The sequence below is a fragment of the Trematomus bernacchii genome, unplaced genomic scaffold (assembly GCF_902827165.1).
Source record: "Trematomus bernacchii unplaced genomic scaffold, fTreBer1.1, whole genome shotgun sequence".
In the NCBI taxonomy this organism is placed as follows: Eukaryota; Metazoa; Chordata; class Actinopteri; order Perciformes; family Nototheniidae; genus Trematomus; species Trematomus bernacchii.
The window spans coordinates 3,846,727-3,867,250 of NW_022988066.1; the positions used below are offsets into that span (position 1 = coordinate 3,846,727).

The 20,524-nt window shown below is 37.4% G+C and overlaps 2 protein-coding genes across 5 annotated transcripts; both read right to left on the bottom strand.

Annotated features, from left to right (window-relative positions):
• Positions 1–237: 237 nt before the first annotated feature.
• Positions 238–3,889, bottom strand: LOC117474518. Of its 2 annotated transcripts, none has more exons than XM_034120343.1 (6): positions 3,741–3,889; positions 3,145–3,477; positions 2,881–3,042; positions 2,579–2,674; positions 2,439–2,482; positions 238–947 (listed from the first exon to the last, which is right to left on the bottom strand). In XM_034120343.1, the coding sequence occupies exons 1-6, from the start codon at positions 3,799–3,801 to the stop codon at positions 672–674; spliced, it is 972 nt and encodes a 323-aa protein (XP_033976234.1). In that variant the 5' UTR covers positions 3,802–3,889; the 3' UTR covers positions 238–671. The 2 variants fall into 2 exon arrangements, with proteins under 2 accessions (XP_033976234.1, XP_033976233.1); XM_034120342.1 differs by having other exon boundaries at positions 2,881–3,045.
• Positions 3,890–4,455: 566 nt separating this feature from the next.
• LOC117474519 (CMRF35-like molecule 1) lies at positions 4,456–7,047 on the bottom strand. 3 transcript variants are annotated; one of them, XM_034120346.1, is made up of 6 exons: positions 6,982–7,047; positions 6,386–6,718; positions 6,140–6,283; positions 5,768–5,863; positions 5,501–5,541; positions 4,456–4,639 (listed from the first exon to the last, which is right to left on the bottom strand). In XM_034120346.1, the coding sequence occupies exons 1-6, from the start codon at positions 7,040–7,042 to the stop codon at positions 4,523–4,525; spliced, it is 792 nt and encodes a 263-aa protein (XP_033976237.1). In that variant the 5' UTR covers positions 7,043–7,047; the 3' UTR covers positions 4,456–4,522. The 3 variants fall into 3 exon arrangements, with proteins under 3 accessions (XP_033976237.1, XP_033976238.1, XP_033976236.1); XM_034120347.1 differs by having other exon boundaries at positions 5,768–5,815; positions 6,140–6,286; XM_034120345.1 differs by having other exon boundaries at positions 6,140–6,286.
• Positions 7,048–20,524: the final 13,477 nt, after the last annotated feature.

The following is a 20,524-nucleotide window of genomic DNA, read 5'->3' on the forward strand; positions in this document are numbered from 1 at the left end:
TATTGATTTGCCTTTGGGGAAAAAGTCTTCCATCCATGATGGTAGCAGAGGCAGATACACCACAACTCTTTCTAGATGTCTCAATTTCCTGTTGATTCTATTGCAAGCATTACACACTGCCAAGCGTTCCTGTTTGTGTGTGTGTGTGTGTGTGTGTGTGTGTGTGTGTGTGTGTGTGTGTGTGTGTGTGTGTGTGTGTGTGTGTGTGTGTGTGTGTGTGTGTGTGTGTGTGTGTGTGTGTGTGTGTGTGTGTGTGTGTGTGTGTGTGTGCATGTGCAACCAATAGAGACCTAGGGCGCATTTAAAAAAAGGAAGTAGACAGTTGGACTGCAGCCTGTATCACAGAGGCAGATTTGAGATTGTTCACTGAGATAGACAACATATCACTGATTCTTTGCACTCTGTTGTCTGGGTGCCTGTGGCTAACATGATTCCAATTTCATGAACTAATGGAGTCCGAAAAAGACAATGACAATCATACTTATTGTGTATGCACTATGTTTTAGAAGTAAGGCTGGACCATGTGTACAGATGCTAACATTTTCATTTACTCTTCTATCCTGCCTTATATATGTCCTATATTACATTATATGTCTACTGTTTTATTCAAAACCTAATCAAATGTTTTATCATAAAAGTTCCTTTTTATGCGTTTACCACAGTGGCCTCCTTCAGGTTGCCTGGGGGAGTTGAGCCAGGTCGTAGAAAGAGTCATTTTCGGCACTTTCAGATTGATTTCGCTGTGATTGCCCAGTGGGTTTAATTTGGTCTTTGGGTAGTTGAGCAACAGAATACAGCACGTTGTCTCTGCTCTCTGCACACGCACCCCTTGAATTCGTCTCACACCTAGCAGCTGCTGATCCGATGTCTTGGAGGAAGGAATGATTAGCATAGAGACTGTCTGGGTCAGTCACATCTTCATTTCTGATTTCATCATATTCAGCTTCCTTGAATTAGAAACAGTGAGAAAAAAACAGTAAAACAGAGATCTGATGTCAGTAAATCAGATTTACAACATTCTTTACACCACTAACATAGTTGGTTGTTCACATAACAAATACCCAGTACAAGTCTGATCTCTTCAGGGGGTTATTCCGGAAATCCAGAAATAATCAAGGAAAAGCAAAGCAACACTAACTATGCTATGGCAATGAACACCATTATTGTATGTTCTAATGGCAATTTACAATATTGGCTCCACAAAAATGTGGCAGACCATTTCACATGATATATTTTATACTTAATTTCAAGCTACTGTACACCATTTTTTGTATCTATATTGTACACTATGTATATATGTTCAGTAGATATAAATCTAATATATTCTGTATATTTTATGATGTTTAGATACTCCTCTGAATATATGTCTTTTTTACTGAGAATGTGTATATATTGTTTTTAAATTTGTAATTTCTATATTTATTTTATTTTCATTTTATTCTATTTTTTAAGTAATTTTGTAATTTCTGTAAATTGACTTTCAAAATGCTGCTGACCTGATCTAAATACTAGTGGAAAAAGTTGGCTTTTACATTTTACATTTAACACATGATAGTGCTGTGATTACCAAATCATAAACAGTGTTTCTTGCTTAAAACAGAGCGAGTCTTCACATTTGTTCTGCCATACTTTTCATGTGTGCATGTTGTATACAGAATGCTGATCAAGAACATTCCATAAAATGGTTTCCTCAGACTGCTGATTGTGTGTGACAGGAGAATACTGTTTTTAGCTTTGTGAAAGATTGATTATACCAGTATAATCCTAACAACAGCCAATGATACGTATAATAATATAAATAGTGTTTAATAATATTAGGAAGGACATACAAATGTAACAATACATATTCAACTTCTTCTCTATATTCATTTTCTAATTTTCCTAAAATCGTTCAATTTTAATTTAGAGCAGTTCTTTTGATAGATTTCATTTTGGATACAGTCGCTTTAAACAACATAATGATGCAGCCTGATTTCCTGTCTGACTTGTATTAAGTGGTTGCTAAAGTCTGCTGGGGTTGAACAGATGTGGGCTTTAAGTGTCAGACCTCACAGTTTAAAACCGCTTGTCTGGTTTAAACTCCTACATGTGCCTCAAAAGGTGCATAAAGAGAACCTCGCAGAAGATATTTTGTCCACCCGTATCTTCTGTATTACTACACTTTCCCTACAGTAGGGAAAGGAAAGGGGAGTGTTGTACCAAGGATCCTTGTCTTTTAATTAAAAGACCTGATGTTCTAGTTGTTCTTTTTGTTAATAATGATGAGCTCAGTAGCGAAAAAGATGTCCTAAACGGCATTAAAGTAAGAAATATGAAATAAATGCCAAAGTTGAGACAGAAAAGCCTGAGCCTCACACAAGGGAATGTATTTGTAAGTACTTAAAGCAAGCTGTTTCTGTGGGAAAGCAAACTGAAACCATCTGCCCTCAAAATCTCACCTCTCGTGCGTCTTCCTGTGGCATTACAGCTGTTGACACAACTTCTGCAAACACATAGGACAACATTTGTTAATATGTCTTGTGGAGGCTTTACTGGTGCAGTTACATATATACAATATGTGTTGGTGTGTGGGTCTTACTCCGTTGTCTCATCATCATCTTGCTCATAAGCTTCAGTAACACCATCAGTATGGTTATTATGAGAATGACACCTAAGATCAAATATGGTATGCTCCCTGAACAAAATCAGAGAAAGAGGAAGATTAATAGGACAAATATGTATATGTTCACTCATCAAACAAGCGTATGTAATATTCACCACCTTGATGTACTGGACCGATTATTTTAAATACAAATTGCAACTTCATTTAACATTAAAATCTCCATATACAAGTAATAGGTATATGTATTTGTGTAAGTTCAAATAAGTGCATTTTATTACCTGCTCCTTGTGTTGCCGTAGTACTCAGGGTTGTGTTTGATGCAGACACAACAGTGATATTATCATAGCTGTTTGAAGAGAGAGTGGAGATGTTTGACATTGCTGATGACAGAGTTGTAAATGTGTCCACTGTTTCTGGAGTTTTCTTGGGAATGGAAGGCTCTGCTGAAAATAAGAGACACATTATATATTAGTACAGCAACTATTTGAATAGTTATTACTTTTTATAAAGAAGTGTTTGTAAACTAAAGAACATCAACTTACCCTCTGTAACCTTAAGAATCACCTTTATATATGTATCAGGACCTTTAATCTCCACTCCACAATAATATGTATTAGAGTCAGACTTTTCAAGATTAGTGAAGGTCACAAATAAATCCTTTCCTCTGGTAAATATGCGCATTCTGTTTCCTTGTGTACTCTTTCCAGGTGCTGCTTTGATGATGATGTGTTTGTCTTCGGTGCATGGACTTTTACAAAAGTACTTATCATTAGATGTAACATCAATCCAAGAGTCCCAGTCTGAGCATTTGAATGACACTCTTTCCCCAACACGGCCTTTTATGTTGAGAATCTTCATCTCCACAAAACTCAGAGCTACAAGTGGAAATAAAGGAAACATTATTAACATCATTATTATTTTAGTGTCACTGCTCAAATGAAATAAAGTTTGCACATTGATTAAAGTGCTTTGAACACCAAGAAAAGCGCTATATAAATAACATGTATTATTATTATTGTATTGATTGAATCTACTATTTGTATTGGCAACATTTAACTTGTTTAAAGATAACTACTCAATTATCTATTTAGCAAACAAACAAAAAATCATACAGCATACAAATTAAAAATAAACTCACCAGAAAGAAGACAAGAGTACATGTAGATTTTTATCATGGTGAAAATGATGATGAAGAACATCCCGTACAGCCCGTAGAGTATTTTAAAGCATGTAACTACCACTTCCTCCGACCCTTAAAGCTCCACCCTTTCCTCCACCCACACACACACACACACACACACACACACACACACACACACACACACACACACACACACACACACACACACACACACACACACACACACACACACACACACACATACACACACACACACACACACACACACACACACACACACACACACACACACACACACACACACACACACACACGCGCACACACGCACGCACGCACGCACACACACACACACAAAAATCTATGAGTCATTGCTTGTATCCACCGCAACTGACTTCAGAGCAGCATTGAACCTGTATAATGACAATAAAGGATTCTATTCTAGGGAGTCTAATAAAGATGTGGTATTGGAAAATAGAAAAATAAATATGTGTAAAAAGAATCTCACAGCTTTGTGGAGTAATGTGATTGATACACATCTCACTCTGCGTGAAAATATCAACTGCTGTATTTTATAGGATAAACAAACAATGATATACAAGAAAAAACTAATATAATTAACAGACAATGCAAACTGACTTATTCTCATGACGTCAAGTCTCTTTGTAAAAATAACCCCAATTCAATAAGATAAATAGCTTCAGGACAGAGACGAGATGTTTATTTTTATTTATATTACATATAATAAAGATTCAATCATTATCTTCTGCTGCAGTGATGATCTAAAGTTGTGGTAAAGCTGTGTGGAGAGCAGACCGCTCTGTGAGAGAGCTGTAGACTTGGTCTTCATCCATTGTCAACGGGTGGAGGGATTGGTAGACTTCATCAGGCCGTGCACTCTGTGGGAACATAACATTTATCACTTATGTTGATAGATGTTAACCATGTTAAACAGAGGAAAAGAAAATGTGTTTCTTCCAGATTGAAATGAAATTGGAAAACAGTGCATTGCTGCAACACATCTTCAGAGAGCTAACTCCAACTTGTATTTGCAAAAATACTTTAAATAGAAGTAAGGTTAGTAGCTTCTGAGCAAAGTGGAAACGAGAAGTAACGTAATGACCAAAAGCATGATATGGTTATGATAATTTACAAAGCAGATGCAACAACAGCTCAAGTTTCAACAGGAACAAGTGTTTTTGTTTTTCCTCTCTGCAAACTCTCATGAATACAAGTACTACACAATTATTTTAAAAAGTAAATGTTTCTGCTCAGACTTTACAATGTAACTATCTTTGTATTGTGAAACCATGTTTCTTTTAGCCAGAATACAATTATAATTTTTATCTGATCAACTATTGGATGGATTTCCATGACATTTGGTATAGAGTTATATACTGAAAAACTGAAACGTTGACTTTAATTAAATGTATTAAGTGAACAGATATCACATAACTGTATTAGGTTAGTTGAAAGCAGTGATATTAAGTTACTCAATTGCAGTCTTTTCAGAAATATGTATCGATGTCGCCTGTTGTAACCAAGTCAGCAAATTAATTAAAACAAAATAGTATATGTTATATTTTGTTAGTATTTGTGATTTTTTTGTGTTACTTGCTCCAGAGATCAAGAAGTTCTTAACAGGATAAAAAAATAAAAAAATAGAACCAGCTAAGGAAGTGTTGAAGCATGTCATGCTTGAGAGAACCAACAGAAACAGACATGACAATATTTTAAGATTCAAAATGTCAGTAACTCACATTGTGTATGCCCTCGTGTGGGGAGCTGACATCAAGGCCTCCTGAGAAAAATGCATTTGTTTATAAAACTGACCAAAATAAAGATCATTTGATGTTAAGTAATTCTGTCTTTATAGAGCAGTTGCTTTCCTGGATACGTGCTTACACTTACTGCAGTGCATCCTATGTTTTTATATTTAATTTATATTGTCCGCTATTTAGAGGTCAACATATTATTGTTCTCATACTATGAACCAGCATTGAAGACAGTTGGTTTGTGTGTCTTACTCTGTCCTCTCTTCATCAGCTTCCTGGTAAGCAGCAGCACGACCATCACTAAGGCGAATATACAAATAAGACCAGCAATTAAATACGGTACACTTCCTGCCAAAGAGAGGAAAGGAGAAGGATTAAGAGATTGATCAAATGCAGTCCACTCCTCACGATCACTATGGTCCATGTAAATGAATAATACTATAACATCACATTTAACTGATAAGGCATCAAGACGTAAGGGCAAGCACCAAGTTGGAAAAGAGAGACTTTATGAAATGGATGGGTTTCTGAACAGCTTGAGGATCATTCAACAATAGCATTGAAAATATTATGTATATACTCAGCATTACAATTTTATCAAATGTACACAAGTGCACTTCTTACCGGCTGCTTGTGTTGCTGGTGCAGAAGGTGTCGGAGTACTCAGGGTTGTGTTTGATGCAGACACATCAGAGCTGTTTGACACTGCTGATGACAGAGTTGTAAATGTGTCCACTGTTTCTGGAGTTTTCTTGGTAATGGAAGGCTCTGCTGAAAATAAGAGACACATTATATATTAGTACAGCAACTATTTGAATAGTTATTACTTTTTATAAAGAAGTGTTTGTAAACTAAAGAACATCAACTTACCCTCTGTAACCTTAAGAATCACCTTTATATATGCATCAGGACCTGTAATCTCCACTCCACAATAATATGTATTAGAGTCAGACTTTTCGAGATTAGTGAAGGTCACAAATAAATCCTTTCCTCTGGTAATTATGCGCATTCTGTTTCCTTGTGTACTCTTTCCAGGTGCTGCTTTGATGATGATGTGTTTGTCTTTGGTGCATGGACTTTTACAAAAGTACTTATCATTAGATGTAACATCAATCAAAGTGTCCCAGTCTGAGCATTTGAATGACACTCTTTCCCCAACACAGCCTTTTATGTTGAGAATCTTCATCTCCACAAAACTCAGAGCTACAAGTGGAAATAAAGGAAACATTATTAACATCATTTTTATTTTAGTGTCACTGCTCAAATGAAATAAAGTTTGCACATTGATTAAAGTGCTTTGAACACCAAGAAAAGCGCTATATAAATAACATGTATTATTATTATTGTATTGATTGAATGTACTATTTGTATTAGCAACATTTAACTTGTTTAAAGATAACTACTAAATTATCTATTTAGCAAACAAACAAAAAAGCATACAGCATACAAATTAAAAATAAACTCACCAGAAAGAAGACAAGAGTACATGTAGATTTTTATCATGGTGAAAATGATGATGAAGAACATCCCGTACAGCCCGTAGAGTATTTTAAAGCATGTAACTACCACTTCCTCCAACCCTTAAAGCTCCACCCTTTCCTACACACACGCACACACACACACACACACACACACACACACACACACACACACACACACACACACACACACACACACACACACACACACACACACACACACACACACACACACACACACACACACACACACACACACACACACACCACACACACACACACACACACACACACACACACACACACACACACACACACACACACACACACAGACTGTGAGGGTGTATAAGATAGTATAAAACAGGGGTGGAGGGCAGGATTCGTCCCCTCAAAACCACAGTGTTATTGTCCTCTAGACTCTCACTGTCAGCCTGTCAACATGTCAAGATGTACACACACACAGATTTCAGTCTCTAACAGGATCTCTGTTTTATAAAATTAAAAAAGAAAAAAGTTTTTGTACAAATAAGTAATTGATTTAAAATTGATATAACAACTTTGAGAAAAAACATCACACTCCTCACGCCTATCATTTTAACCAGAAACACAAGAAGATATCATTTCTTAATTTCTAAAATGTACTTTGAGGGGGCCCCTCACGGTGTGCTGAGCCCCCTTAATGTGACGGGTTTAAATCATGTTTGACCAAATGGCATAGAGTTGCAATGCAAGTGTAACAAATAACCCTACTGGTGTGTTGCTTACTGTAAACAAATCCAAATCTACAGTATGAGCCATTGCTTGTATCCACCACAACTGACTTCCGAGCAGTATTATGGGAAATCAAAAAGAAAATGTTGTTAAAAAAGATGTGACAGCTTTGTGGATGTGTGGTGCGATTGATACACATCATCATGACTGACCTCCGCGGGAACATAACATTTGCTTATTAAGATAAGTAAAAAACTATATACAACAAAGAAGTAATATAATTCACAGACAGTGCAAACTGTCTCTCTTTGCAAAAATAACCCAAATTCAATAAGATAAATAGCTTCAGGACAGAGGTGAAATGTTTGTTTTTATTTATCTCACATATATTACAGATTCAATCATTATCTTCTGCTGCAGTGATCATCTAACGCTGTGGTAAAGCTGTGTGGAGAGCAGACCGCTCTGTGAGAGAGCTGTAGACTTGGTCCTTTTTTTCTTTTTTTTTTAATCATTTATTTGAAGAGGGACAATGCATATTGATGAACATTAAAAACAAATAATGCTTCAAAACGTAAACATGCCGGATTTTAGCTTTGAGCTGATTTCCATCCGTAGTCCCTCACATACAACATTTAAGAACCTGACATTTATATACATAGCTAAAATAAATACATGATATGCAGAAAGAGCATGTGCAGCATCCATTGTCAACGGGTGGAGGGATTGGTAGACTTCATCAGGCCGTGCACTCTGTGGGAACATAACATTTATGACTTATGTTGATAGATGTTAACCATGTTAAACAGAGGAAAAGAAAATGTGTTTCTTTCAGATTGAAATGAAATTGGAAAACAGTGCATTGCTGCAACACATCTTCAGAGAGCTAACTCCAACTTGTATTTGCAAAAAGACTTTAAATAGAAGTAAGGTTAGTAGCTTCTAAGCAAAGTGGAAATGAGAAGTAACGTAATGACCAAAAGCATGATATGGTTATGAAGCAGATGCAACATGATAAAAATATCATGAATACAAATATGACATGATGTCATAAAGCCCATGTTTCTGTTCAGACTTGATGATGTTACAATATGTTGACGTGTGAAACCAACCATCTTCTTAACCAGAATAAAATGTTTAGTTGTACTGATTAACTATTGGATGGGTTTCCATGACATCTGGTGTAGAGATAGATAAATAATTCTATGATTTCTGCAGAAATAAATAATAACCTTAAAAGAGCAGTGACTACTTGACAGTCACTTATTTAAGGAATTAATGACGATTGTACCCTTTTTCTGCCTAAAGACAAAGCCGGATGTCACCGGGTGTTAGTGGGTTTAAGTATGGTTCAGTTGTCAAAGTGCTAAGTTGGTGTGACAATAACGCAGACTTCCTTTTTGTTGACTTGGTTCAGGCATTTATATCCTTAACAGCCTGATCAGGCATTTAATACCCGAAAACAGCAAGAGAATACTATTTCAAAATAGATAATAAAATAATTTAAACATAATGCGCTTGTCATCAATGGGACTACAAGTAACATTTTAATGTGCAACTGTGTTTTAGAAAAGAAAAATCTTGTAAAACAGTTAACTTGAAAAAGAAAATACATTAAAAGACACATACTGTATGCATAACACATTGGGCAAGAAGAGTACATGATGACTAGAGAGGGCCCACATTTTCTTTTATTAATGGGGAATGTTAAGAAAATATTATTCTGCATATTAATTAATATCTGGATCCGCATCTGGATTTATTTTCTTTCTTTCTTTGTGTCTTTCTTTACTGTGGTAGTGTATACAAAATAAGTAAAATAATTGTTGTCTGTAAATATTCTGACTGTATTTGTCGGCCTTGCTTGTAGAGGATCAGTGAAAAAACTCACATGATGGTGCAATAATTTTTCTTAGAAGCAATAATGCAATGAGTCCCATCACAAGTGACTTCTGTAATGCGGCTACGGCAAACATTTGAATATGAAATGTGAAAATCCAAGCAGCAAAAGATGTCAATGATGAAAGAATAGCTAACAACAACACCAGATTTAATTAAGTTGGTACATATTTTGTTATGAATCACTTTTTGAAAATGTATGTAACTTTGAGATTTGTCTCAGTGTATGACCTTAACCATATCTCTTCAGTCTGCAAAGGTATGTGTTAAAGTCTGGTATTTGGAGACAAGTGAGGGTCACAGATTACCCTCTCATATGCATAGTCGGTTTCTATGGTTACTTTTTTCAAATGCCCATCCAATGTTGATATTTATGTCTCTTTTGCAAGTGAGATGCAATGTGAGATGTGACTTTCGTTGTGGTACTTACAATGGAAATGTAACTGCATCAGTGTTACACACTGCTTCCTCATTTCAACTGACATGATTCACTTCTCTTTTTTATTTTCTCACATATAGATTCATCTTTCTGAAGAAATATGAGGTGCCCACAAAGGGTATTTTTTGTCTACTGCGATATAACATTTACTCTTGTTTCTAGGGTAACTTATTTGTATGCACATAAGACAAATACTATTCTGCTTTGTTTCTTATGTTGATCCTGCTGGTAATGCAGTGACATACAAAGAGAAAGACTTCACTCACATGCGCTCTGTCCTGACTTCCTCTGTTCAGAGAAGCTGACTTTGTTTTCTATCTTTTTCATCATGTGGTTGCTATAAACATATAGCACTTATACTGTTACATCCTGTACATGCATCAGGAGATTACACAGATCATTTTATTTCCACTCTAAATCACTGAACACTGATCATCATATTCAGTACAAGGCCTGATTTGTACAAGATTGCATTTTTTCAAACCAAAATACTGATTTAAATAATTCTCTCTCTGTATAATCAAAATAAATCAGTATTCGAGTCATGTTAACAGCATTATTTCTAGAATACGTTTGTGTGAGAATATTTCTTTTTCTACAAGTTGCATTATTGCTCACTTGCTAACATCAAACAAGGTCAATCAAACATTAAATAATGCAGAACTGTAACAAAAAAACAAAACGCTGTTGAGGCAGTGTGTTCACACCTACCTCATAGAGCAACAAGTCCTCCAACTCATACGACCAAATAGGTCGATTGTTCAAGCCCTTATTACGACCAAATAGGTCGATTGTTCAAGCGCTTATTACGACCTATAATCACGTTTTAAAGTTTTCGACCTCCCGTTGAATGCAAACGCTACCGAGGGTCGTATATTCACAAATAACCCTCTCTGGAAAATCCTAAATTGTACGATAGTTTGGCCATTAAAATGCTTTTTGATTAGAAGAAGTGTATATTGTACTTTTAGAATCTACGTCCAGTGGATGTGTAGGATCTATAGTTTGATAGATATTACGAAGATGATTTGAGGTCTCGCCAGGAGAATGTGTATATGCGGCAGCGTCCATGTAAAGTTAGCGTCAACTCTCACGGGGTGAAAACAGTATTTCCGGTCTCGAAGTTTTCATAATAAAACAGTATTCCCCTCACTGTCAAATGATTTCACAGTGATATCTGCATTACTCATCCACTAAAAAACATCAGTTTATTTGTTAATTACACGACATTAATTGTTTAAATTGTTTAAATTGTGTACACTGCTTTTGTGTTTTTCCCATAGGTTTTTCCCTTTCGATTCTGAGAGACACGTTTCTTTTTTCAGAGGTTTTGATAGGCTAAAAAATCGAACTACCCATAATCCTCAGCTACCGTTCAAGCTTGGTGATTGGATGCTTTAGCCGCAATGCACGTTGGGATATGGTTTTTATGCGATATGAAATCCGAAAACATTTTTTAAAAATACTTTTTTCCGAGTGTGCTTGCTTTTCTCTTTGAAAGTCATCACATAATGGCATTGTAATACACGGTTCGGCTGCATTAAATATTACACATCTGCCGTAGTTCTCTATTTATAGAGCCCTGATTAGAAGACTTCTGGACACACTGGAAGAACTGCCACCGAAACTGAATACGTGACGTGGATCATAAATATATCAGCAATTAAACAACATCTTACATTTATTTTCTCACAATACTTCTCCTTGCAGTATCAACACTAATTCGGCTGACTTTTATATTTGATCCAATTGGTAAATAGGCTGTATTATTTACACCAGTGGTTCCCAAACGGTGTGCCGCGGCACACTGGTGTGCCGTGAGGTAAGTCCGGGTGTGCCGTGGGATTTTGTGACAACCATACATTATTATTGCAATATACAACTACACAAAAATAATTATTTTTTAATTTACTATATCAGTACTTTGTATGCACTCATTTCATAATACAGAGGCAAACTCTATACCTAAAAACAATTCTTTAAAAAAAAATCCTCACAGAACCCCATATTTCGCTGTTAACGCAGTTGCAGGTGGGAATTATAAGACCGTGACACATCGAAGGCTGAAGGACAACATTAAAACAAAGAAACACGCAAGAGGGAAAATGGAGCGCTTTCTTGTGCGGAGCAAACCACCAACCACCAGTGCAGACTGCCGACAACCCACCACCGAAAGAAAAGAGGAAAGAAACTGTCAGCAGACAGTATCATGAAAGTTACCTGTCTTATGGCTTCAGTTGGACCGGGGATGTCAACAATCCTCAGCCCGAGTGCGTCGTCTGTCGGGAGAAGTTAGCTAATACGAACATGGTTCCAAGCAAGCTGAAGAGGCACTTGGAAACCAAACATCCCTTCCATGTTCAGAGAAACTTGGCCTACTTCAAAAGAGTGCGGGATCTGAACGAGAGGCAGCAAGACCGTTTGTTGGATTGTGTGAAAGTGTCTGAAAAGGCAATGGAGGCTAGTGACATGCTAGCAGAGCTCATTGCAAAGCAGAAGAAACCTCACATAATAGCGGAGGCACTCATCCTCCCCGCTTGCAAAACAATTGTAGGTGTCATGCTGGGTCCAGATGCCGCAAATGAGCTATCCAAAGTGCCGTCGTCTGATAATACAATCAAAAGAAGAATCGACGACATGTCAGAAGACATTGAGCAACATTTGACAGAGAAACTGCAGGCGAGCGGCAGATTTTCCCTACAAATAGACGAATCTACTGACATAAGTGGGGCTGCCCAACTTCTGGCAAACGTCAGATATGTTGATGCTGACTCTATCAAAGAGATGTTTTTCTTCTGCAAAGAAATGGAAAGCCATACTACGGGAGAAGAAATATTCAGGTTAACTAATAACTATTTAAAAGAGAACAGTCTGACCTGGAATATGTGCGTCAGTCTTTGCACAGATGGTGCGGCAAGCATGACGGGGAGAGTGAAAGGATTTATTGCTAAGGTGAGAGCACAAAACCCACATATCGTGACAAACCACTGCATTTTGCATAGAGAGGCATTAGTTGCCAAAACCATGCCCCCGGAGTTGACTGAGGTGCTGAATCAGGCTGTGCAGATGGTGAATTACATCAAATCAAGGCCCCTGAAATCTCGCCTCTTCTCCCAGCTGTGCGCCGAGATGGGAGCCGACCACCAAAGCCTGATCCTCCACACAGAGGTACGTTGGCTGTCACGGGGGAAAGTCCTATCCCGTCTTTATGAGCTTCGGGAAGAGCTTTTGGAGTTTTCACGTGAACACGCTGTCCCACATAAAGACAAGCTCGCGGATGAGAGGTGGTGCGCCAGGCTGGCTTACCTCGCAGACATATTTGGGCATCTCAACGAGTTAAACGCCAAGCTTCAGGGCAGGAATGAAAACATTTTATCATCCACAGACAAGATTCGGGGGTTTATGGCAAACTTATCCTGTGGCGCGAGGCTTTGGAACAGGGCTCCATGGACATGTTCCCGCTGGCATCAGCTGCGCCGCAGGCAGCTAGGGAGCGCGCTGTATATGCCGAACACCTTCAGACCTTAAAAGAGAGGTTTGACCGCTATTTTCCACGTGTGGCTGACATCGAGGACTATGACTGGATCCGACACCCATTCCACCCGGAATTCTCAACAGAAAAGCTCACTATGAAAGAGAGAGAGGAATGCGCAGAGCTCCGTGTGGACCGCACACTGAAACTCAAATTTAGTGAGCTCCCACTGGATCAGTTTTGGTTGGCTTCTGCATCGGAGTACCCAAGCATCTCCCACCACGCGATTGAGCAACTTCTTCTTTTTCCCACTACCTACCTGTGTGAGTTGGCGTTCTCTACTCTGGTTTACATGAAGAACAACAGGAGGTCACGGCTCTCTGTTGAACAGGACTTGCGAGTGGCCCTCTCCTCAGTGCCACCAAGGATTAAAAAAATCTGCGCGCCCCGACAGGCACATGTATCTCACTAATTTGTAAGTCGGCAAAATATTTACAATAGCACATGTTTCAATGCTGATTGCTGAAATGTTACATTTATAATTTGTAGTTCAGGACCATGGACAGTGCAGCTTCCTTGCATTGACAGTTCTCTGTGCTGAATTTCTGCTGAGTTACCTTTGCCTCATTTTTTATTTTGTGACCTGTCTGGTTTAAATGAGTGTGTTTCTGCTTTGAATTAGCCTAATTTGATAAAGTTTCAAATTAATTTCTGAAATATTTCGTTAATAAATATTTCATGAGTAATATAGTTGTCTTTGTCACATTTTATTTGGCATTAGTAAATAATTATGCACATTTACAGATATTTTACATGATATGAGTGATAACACGTGTTATAAGGGCTATTTTGCGCAATAGATGTGCCTTGAGATTTTTACTTGTTCTTTGGTGTGCCTTGGGCACAAAAAGTTTGGGAACCACTGCAGTAAGGTGTTAGCATTTTTCGCTCGTTGCTAATTCAGAGGCTCAGTGTTAGCATTGTGGGTTTTATTTTGAAAAATAAATAAAAATGATCAGTTAGATGAGTTTCTTCCCGTTACATGGATATAAAACATTCATAGTTTATTAAATGAACATGCCCTCAGACACTGTTTCCTGCAAGATGTTGCGGCAGTGCCCCGGTACTGGGGTCTCTCGGGCTTAACAGGTTAAAGATATTACTGATTTTCTTTTAATTAAAGAATGTAAATACTGAATTGAGAGAATAGTCAGGGGTTTTGGGTGATGGGAGACACATCTATGGAATCAGAATTTCAATAGCTTACCATTAAATGATGAATATACCTTTCTGTCTGTGATGTTTTACAAATCAGATATTAATGTGTATACACATTAATATCTGATATATTACATTATATATCATAAATAATATATATATGATATATATAGCATTATCCTGTACAATTATGTGAAAATTATGTGAAAACATGAATAAAACTACACATCTTCAGATGTTATACATACATAAGTGTCCTCCACTAATAATACAAAGTTATTATGGCATTGTATGTTATGTGTTGTGTGTTATTTCTAACATCTTCAGAAACTACCTTTCCAACTCCTCATGCAGTTGACTGTTACAGGTCTATACAGGTTCATGGTACAATGCATAAGCTTCAAATCGAGAGACTGAAACTGTATTTTTCTTTACCGTTCTGTTTTAATTTCACAATAAAGTTAATAGTAATATTATGTTTGATATTATTATGTTTTATTAACTAGACCACTGGCTTTTTAACCCGCACCGCCTAGTGGTTAAAGCACGTTATTGAATTTTGTTGTTGAATATGTTATATTTGATGAAAACATTTAAATATTAAGAGTAGCCTACATACAAAATAGGGTGAAAGTAGAAGGTCAATGATAGAAATATAGAATAGAAAATATCAAGAATAAACTGTAGTGATCTCTTCAATAAAACAGTTTAGTGCAGGACGTCCAAAGATATTAATAGGAGGATGTGCAAAACAGACAAACTAATAAGGCTTTATTTAAACATTAAAGAATATTTAAGTTAAGGTCTTCTTTTGAATAAGAAAAAAACGTTGGGGTTATCAACAGATAAATATTAAGTCTGACAAAGTACTTATATATAATACTAATATATTGCATAGTTTATTTTGGCACTTGACAATCACCTTCCCTGAATTTTACTCAGGTGTAACTAAAGTCAGATTTAAGGGTTGTTTATATTTCACATCATTAATCAGAATCTGCAAAGTAACTAAAATAAATGTAGTGGAGTAAAAATACCAGGTTAACCTCTGAATTGTAGTGGAGTAGAACAAAGTAGTACATGCTGCTGTAACAAAAACATTTCACAACTTGGGATCAATAAAGTATATCTTATCTTATCTTAAGATGATCGATGGCTACTGCCATATTTGCAAAATTTGCCTCTGAACCCGTTCAAGTCCAGTTTCAGATCTGCCGTGGTTACATTCCATTTCAAAGTGCTGTTTGAAGCTCGGCGTAACCTTGTCGCACTGTCACTCCAACATCCAATCACAGAGCTTGAGGACTAGTCACAGGGTTTGTAAAGGAAAGCGGATGTTGTAGTCCCAAACGATAGCTGAGGATTCTGGGTAGTGTAGTGTCTTCGGAAACTCTGTAGTGTCTAAACTCCGAAAAAACTATTTGTTTCTCCGAATCGAAGGTTAAAAACACAAAAGCATTGTACACAATTTAAACCAATCAATATTGTGTAATTAACAAGGATAAACTGATGTTTTTTAGTGGATGAGTAATGCAGATATCACTGTGTAATCATTTGACAGTGAGGGGAATACTTCCGGTTTTATTATGAAAACTTAAAGACCGGAAATACTGTTTTCACCCCGTGAGGGTTGACGCCAACTTTACATGGAAGCTGTGGAATGACGTAGTATATTAATGTTCTCCTGGCGAGACCTCAAATCATCTTCGTAATATCTATCAAACTATAGATCCTACACATCCACTGGACGTAGATTCTAAAAGTACAATATACACTTCTCGCTAGAAATCTAATCAAAAAGCATTTTAGTGGCCAAACTATCCTACAATTTAGGATTTTACAGAGAGGGTTATTTGTGAATAAACGACCCTCCGGAGCATTTGCAATCAACGGAAGCATGTTGTTTCTTACACGACCACTAGAGGTGCTACACTTTAAAACGTGACTATGGGTCATAATAAGCTGCTGAACAGGAGGACAGGCTGCATAGAGGAACATTACCAGGCCTTAGTGGTTTGTTTGTGAAATCGTACAAGCACACATTTAAAGACTGATGCCAGCACTCACAACGCTCCCTGGTAATTCAGTCCTCCCACTTCAAAACTGTGCCTCTGTTTACGAATGACCAAAATGTGTTGGCCATTCATGGAAACGTCTTATCACCTCTGCAGCATCATTTGTTTTATTTCCATTTTCACCTGCTGTCTGCTTGGTTCTCTCATATACGTAGTGATTAACCAAACCATTCTGCTCTCCTCGTCCTCGGTAATGTGTCTCAACAAGCAAGGAGGAAATGAGAGAATATTATCTCCATCCTCTGCAGGCTTGACAGCGCTTGTCCTACAAATACACACTTTTATCATCCACTGACAATGGGGCCTCTGATTTTGTGTGTGTTTGTGTGTTTGGTGTGTAGTGGTGTCATAGATAATGAAAGGTTTGTCAGGGCAGCTCATGTGAATGCTGCCATTTGACACTGTAACCCAATGAGGCAACCACGCCTATACTGCAAGTACAAGAACAATATGGCTAATTATCAATAATGTCTCATTTGCACTGTATATCCTCCTAGTTGTTGCTCAGCAAGTAGCAGTAGGTCACATCAAGGCCAAGGCTTTATGGATTCAGAAAAGGTGGCAACAGCCCATACCTTTTTTTCCATCCTATATTTAATTGAGATCAAGTTCTAATTTTTCAGAAAAAAACCTTCAGTATATATGTGTATCAATAAAACAGAACTAACAATTTAAAATGTACAATATGAACTGCGGTAATTGTAGTATACAATCCCCCTGTTCCTGGCTCTTAATCTTGTTGGCTGTGGGACTTCCTTCTGACACGCCTTTCTCTTCAATCGAACTCGTCGTTTTAACCTCTTGTGTTATTTGCTGGAAGGGTCTGAGGACACAGAGCCTTTTCTCACATTGCTTATATCCACTGACAATGTATGAAGATGATTCTGGCTGCTCCACTATTTATGTGTATGTAGAGTGAAGAGATTAGCGTCACAAAATATTTGATCACATTGCGCTGTTTCATTTTCTTAAAAAAAAGAAAAAAGATGTACCATGTTAAAAATAATCATATGAATAACCCATAAATATACTGGTCATTTTGATGGATAGTATTTCATGGCCCTGATAAACATTAACCCTTAAAATGACACAATTATCACAAGTCATTTAACAAGTTCTATATTACCATTAATTTGTTTTAGTTTTTTTCTCGGGTGATGTATGTTTTTACAGTTTGTCATTAAGGGCACTCGGAGAGCACAGACATCCGAAAAAGGCTGTTTCCATGAGGGAAAATTCATATATATATATCCAACCTGTCATTCGGGTCCGCTCCAATCTCTAATGGGTTCTTCTTTGGCCCATAATATCCTGCTGACAAAGAGACAAACAAACTACTTAACCAAATCAAAAAGATAATTGTTTTCCAACAGCTATCAGATGATGCACTTTTAGTTCAACTTGTTCAGGTATCTGTTTTCAGAACCACATAAAGGTAACGTAGAATAATTAGCCGTCAACATTTTAATCTGTCTGTCATGCAGCTAAATTCTCATTAGCTGCCTCACTCCCAACCTTCCTTTCACTCAATAACCTTTATGAAAAAAACCTTGCTACAGAAGGTTTAGAGTTTGTATATGTTAATAACCATTATAGCTTCATTGTCCACCTAGCCAAGAAATGAGGCTGCCTGTTTGCTAACTCCTAAGAGAGGTTCAGACTCATTTGTTTGAGCTGACATGATGAATAGGCTCTCGATGGATTTTGCGGCACAAACCTTTAAGATATTAGAAATGGATGCTGTGTTTCTTATCCAATTTGCCAATTCATTGGTTCTAAAATGTACAAGATTGAAAGCGCAAATTAGAGTCCATGGACACAATTATGGTTCCCAGTGCTCTCTATAGTTCCAAGGAAAATTAAATGGGTTTTACTTTATGTCATGTCAGTAGACAAGAACGACTTTTACTCACAATTAATAAGCATTACAGTGGCAACATCACAATAGCAGACAGACGCTGCAACACATTGTTTCTTTTTGTTACGATGTAATTACTGACTTTAACTCAGGATTTTACTTTGCATACCAAGTTTGATTTGATGAACACAAAAGCTCTATATAAAAGGCACATTTCACATGTATATTTAATAGCTCACGACAGGCCGTGGTATATGCTCATTATATCACAGCTAAGGGGGTTGTCGACCCTCCGCTTCGTGTCGGGCCGAAATACGCCCCTTAGCTGTGATATGAGCATATATCACGGCCTGAAGTGAGCCATTGCTTTTATAAAACGGTTACCAAGTGTGGCAATATGAAAGAAAAATACACACTCTAATTTAAATAGTTTTTATTAGTAAATAATGATGTTCAAAATAAAATAGTCCCTCCGTTGCCTTCTGCACGAAACATAGTGCAAGGTGGTTGCTATGCAACAACACTAACAGCTAGCGAACATATTAGACAGAGAGCGTTGATCCATTATTTGGCTATTTATTTACATTAATGTGTATGTTGCCGTTTATTGTGCACCCACTGAAAAACTGTCCAGCATCAGTAGCATGGCTTACGTGGTTACTTGTATAGGTTGAGGTTGTTCTAGGGAGGCTGTTGCTTGGCGTGGCGAGAATATTGCTCCACTTTCTCCGGTCCCCGAGATTCGGCTTCCAGTAGCTCTGGAGAGAGCTTTCGCACCTGTGGCCACTAACGGTCATAATTTCTCTGCTTTGTTTCAAGACCTGCATCAGAAAGCTTTTGAATGGTGATACTTTTCCAGTTGGTCTACTACCTGCTCTTCACGTAGCTCTACATGTCGTCGTTTAGGTGCTTTTTGTTCTGGAGATAGGCACTGCTCAATCCACTCCGAAGTTAACCTTAAATGTTTCCATCTTAAGCTTTGTAAGTTTGTTTCGTAACGGACGAAATGTAAATATATTTATAAAACGGACAAGTCAAATCAAGCAATCTGATTGGTCAATAGCGTTTTTGCCTTGGAAAGTATCTAGATATCCCTGCCCTAATGCCAAAGTAACTGGCAACTGAATATATTTTGCCGTTTGATGTCTATGTCTGGACCATTGCGTAAAAAGGAGGGTTTCTGCCCCGTTACTTCTCCGCTGTTTTCTTGTCCCAGTTTGAAAAGCAAACTGCATGCAGTTTGCTTTTCAGCCCAACTGTATACAGTTAAATCGACCGGACTTCTTTCTGCAGATGTGAGCGTCCTTTAACAACGGTCAATAAGTCCTTGCTGCACATTATCCCTTACATGTTTCCATCTTAAGCTTTGTTAGTTAGTTAGTTTCGTAACGGACGTAATGTAACAGTTGTAACGGTTGTAGCTTTTCTCAGACGCGGAGGGATACTGACTTGTTGTGAAAAGTAACTACAATTCTACCCGTGGTATATGCTCATTATATCACGGCTAAGAACCAATCAGATTGCTTGATTTGACTTGTCCGTTTTATAAATCAAATCAAACCATGCTTAAAGACAACACATTCTTTCTTCTTCTTCATCGAAAAAAAAAAATCCTTTATAGTACAGCTGAAACCTTTTAGGAGGCCACAATTGGCAAAGTGTAGAAACTTAACCTTAAAATAGTAAATGATTGGAAATATAGTTGGCACTCACTTTTGTAAAGTTATCTGATTCATATTAACAGGCCTTTGGGTCAATGGGCACATTTGAAATGTCTGTGTGTGGATGTTACATTTCATACTTTATTCCTCAGTAAGCAATATTTTAAAACATCACTTCATAACCACCACGTAAATCTT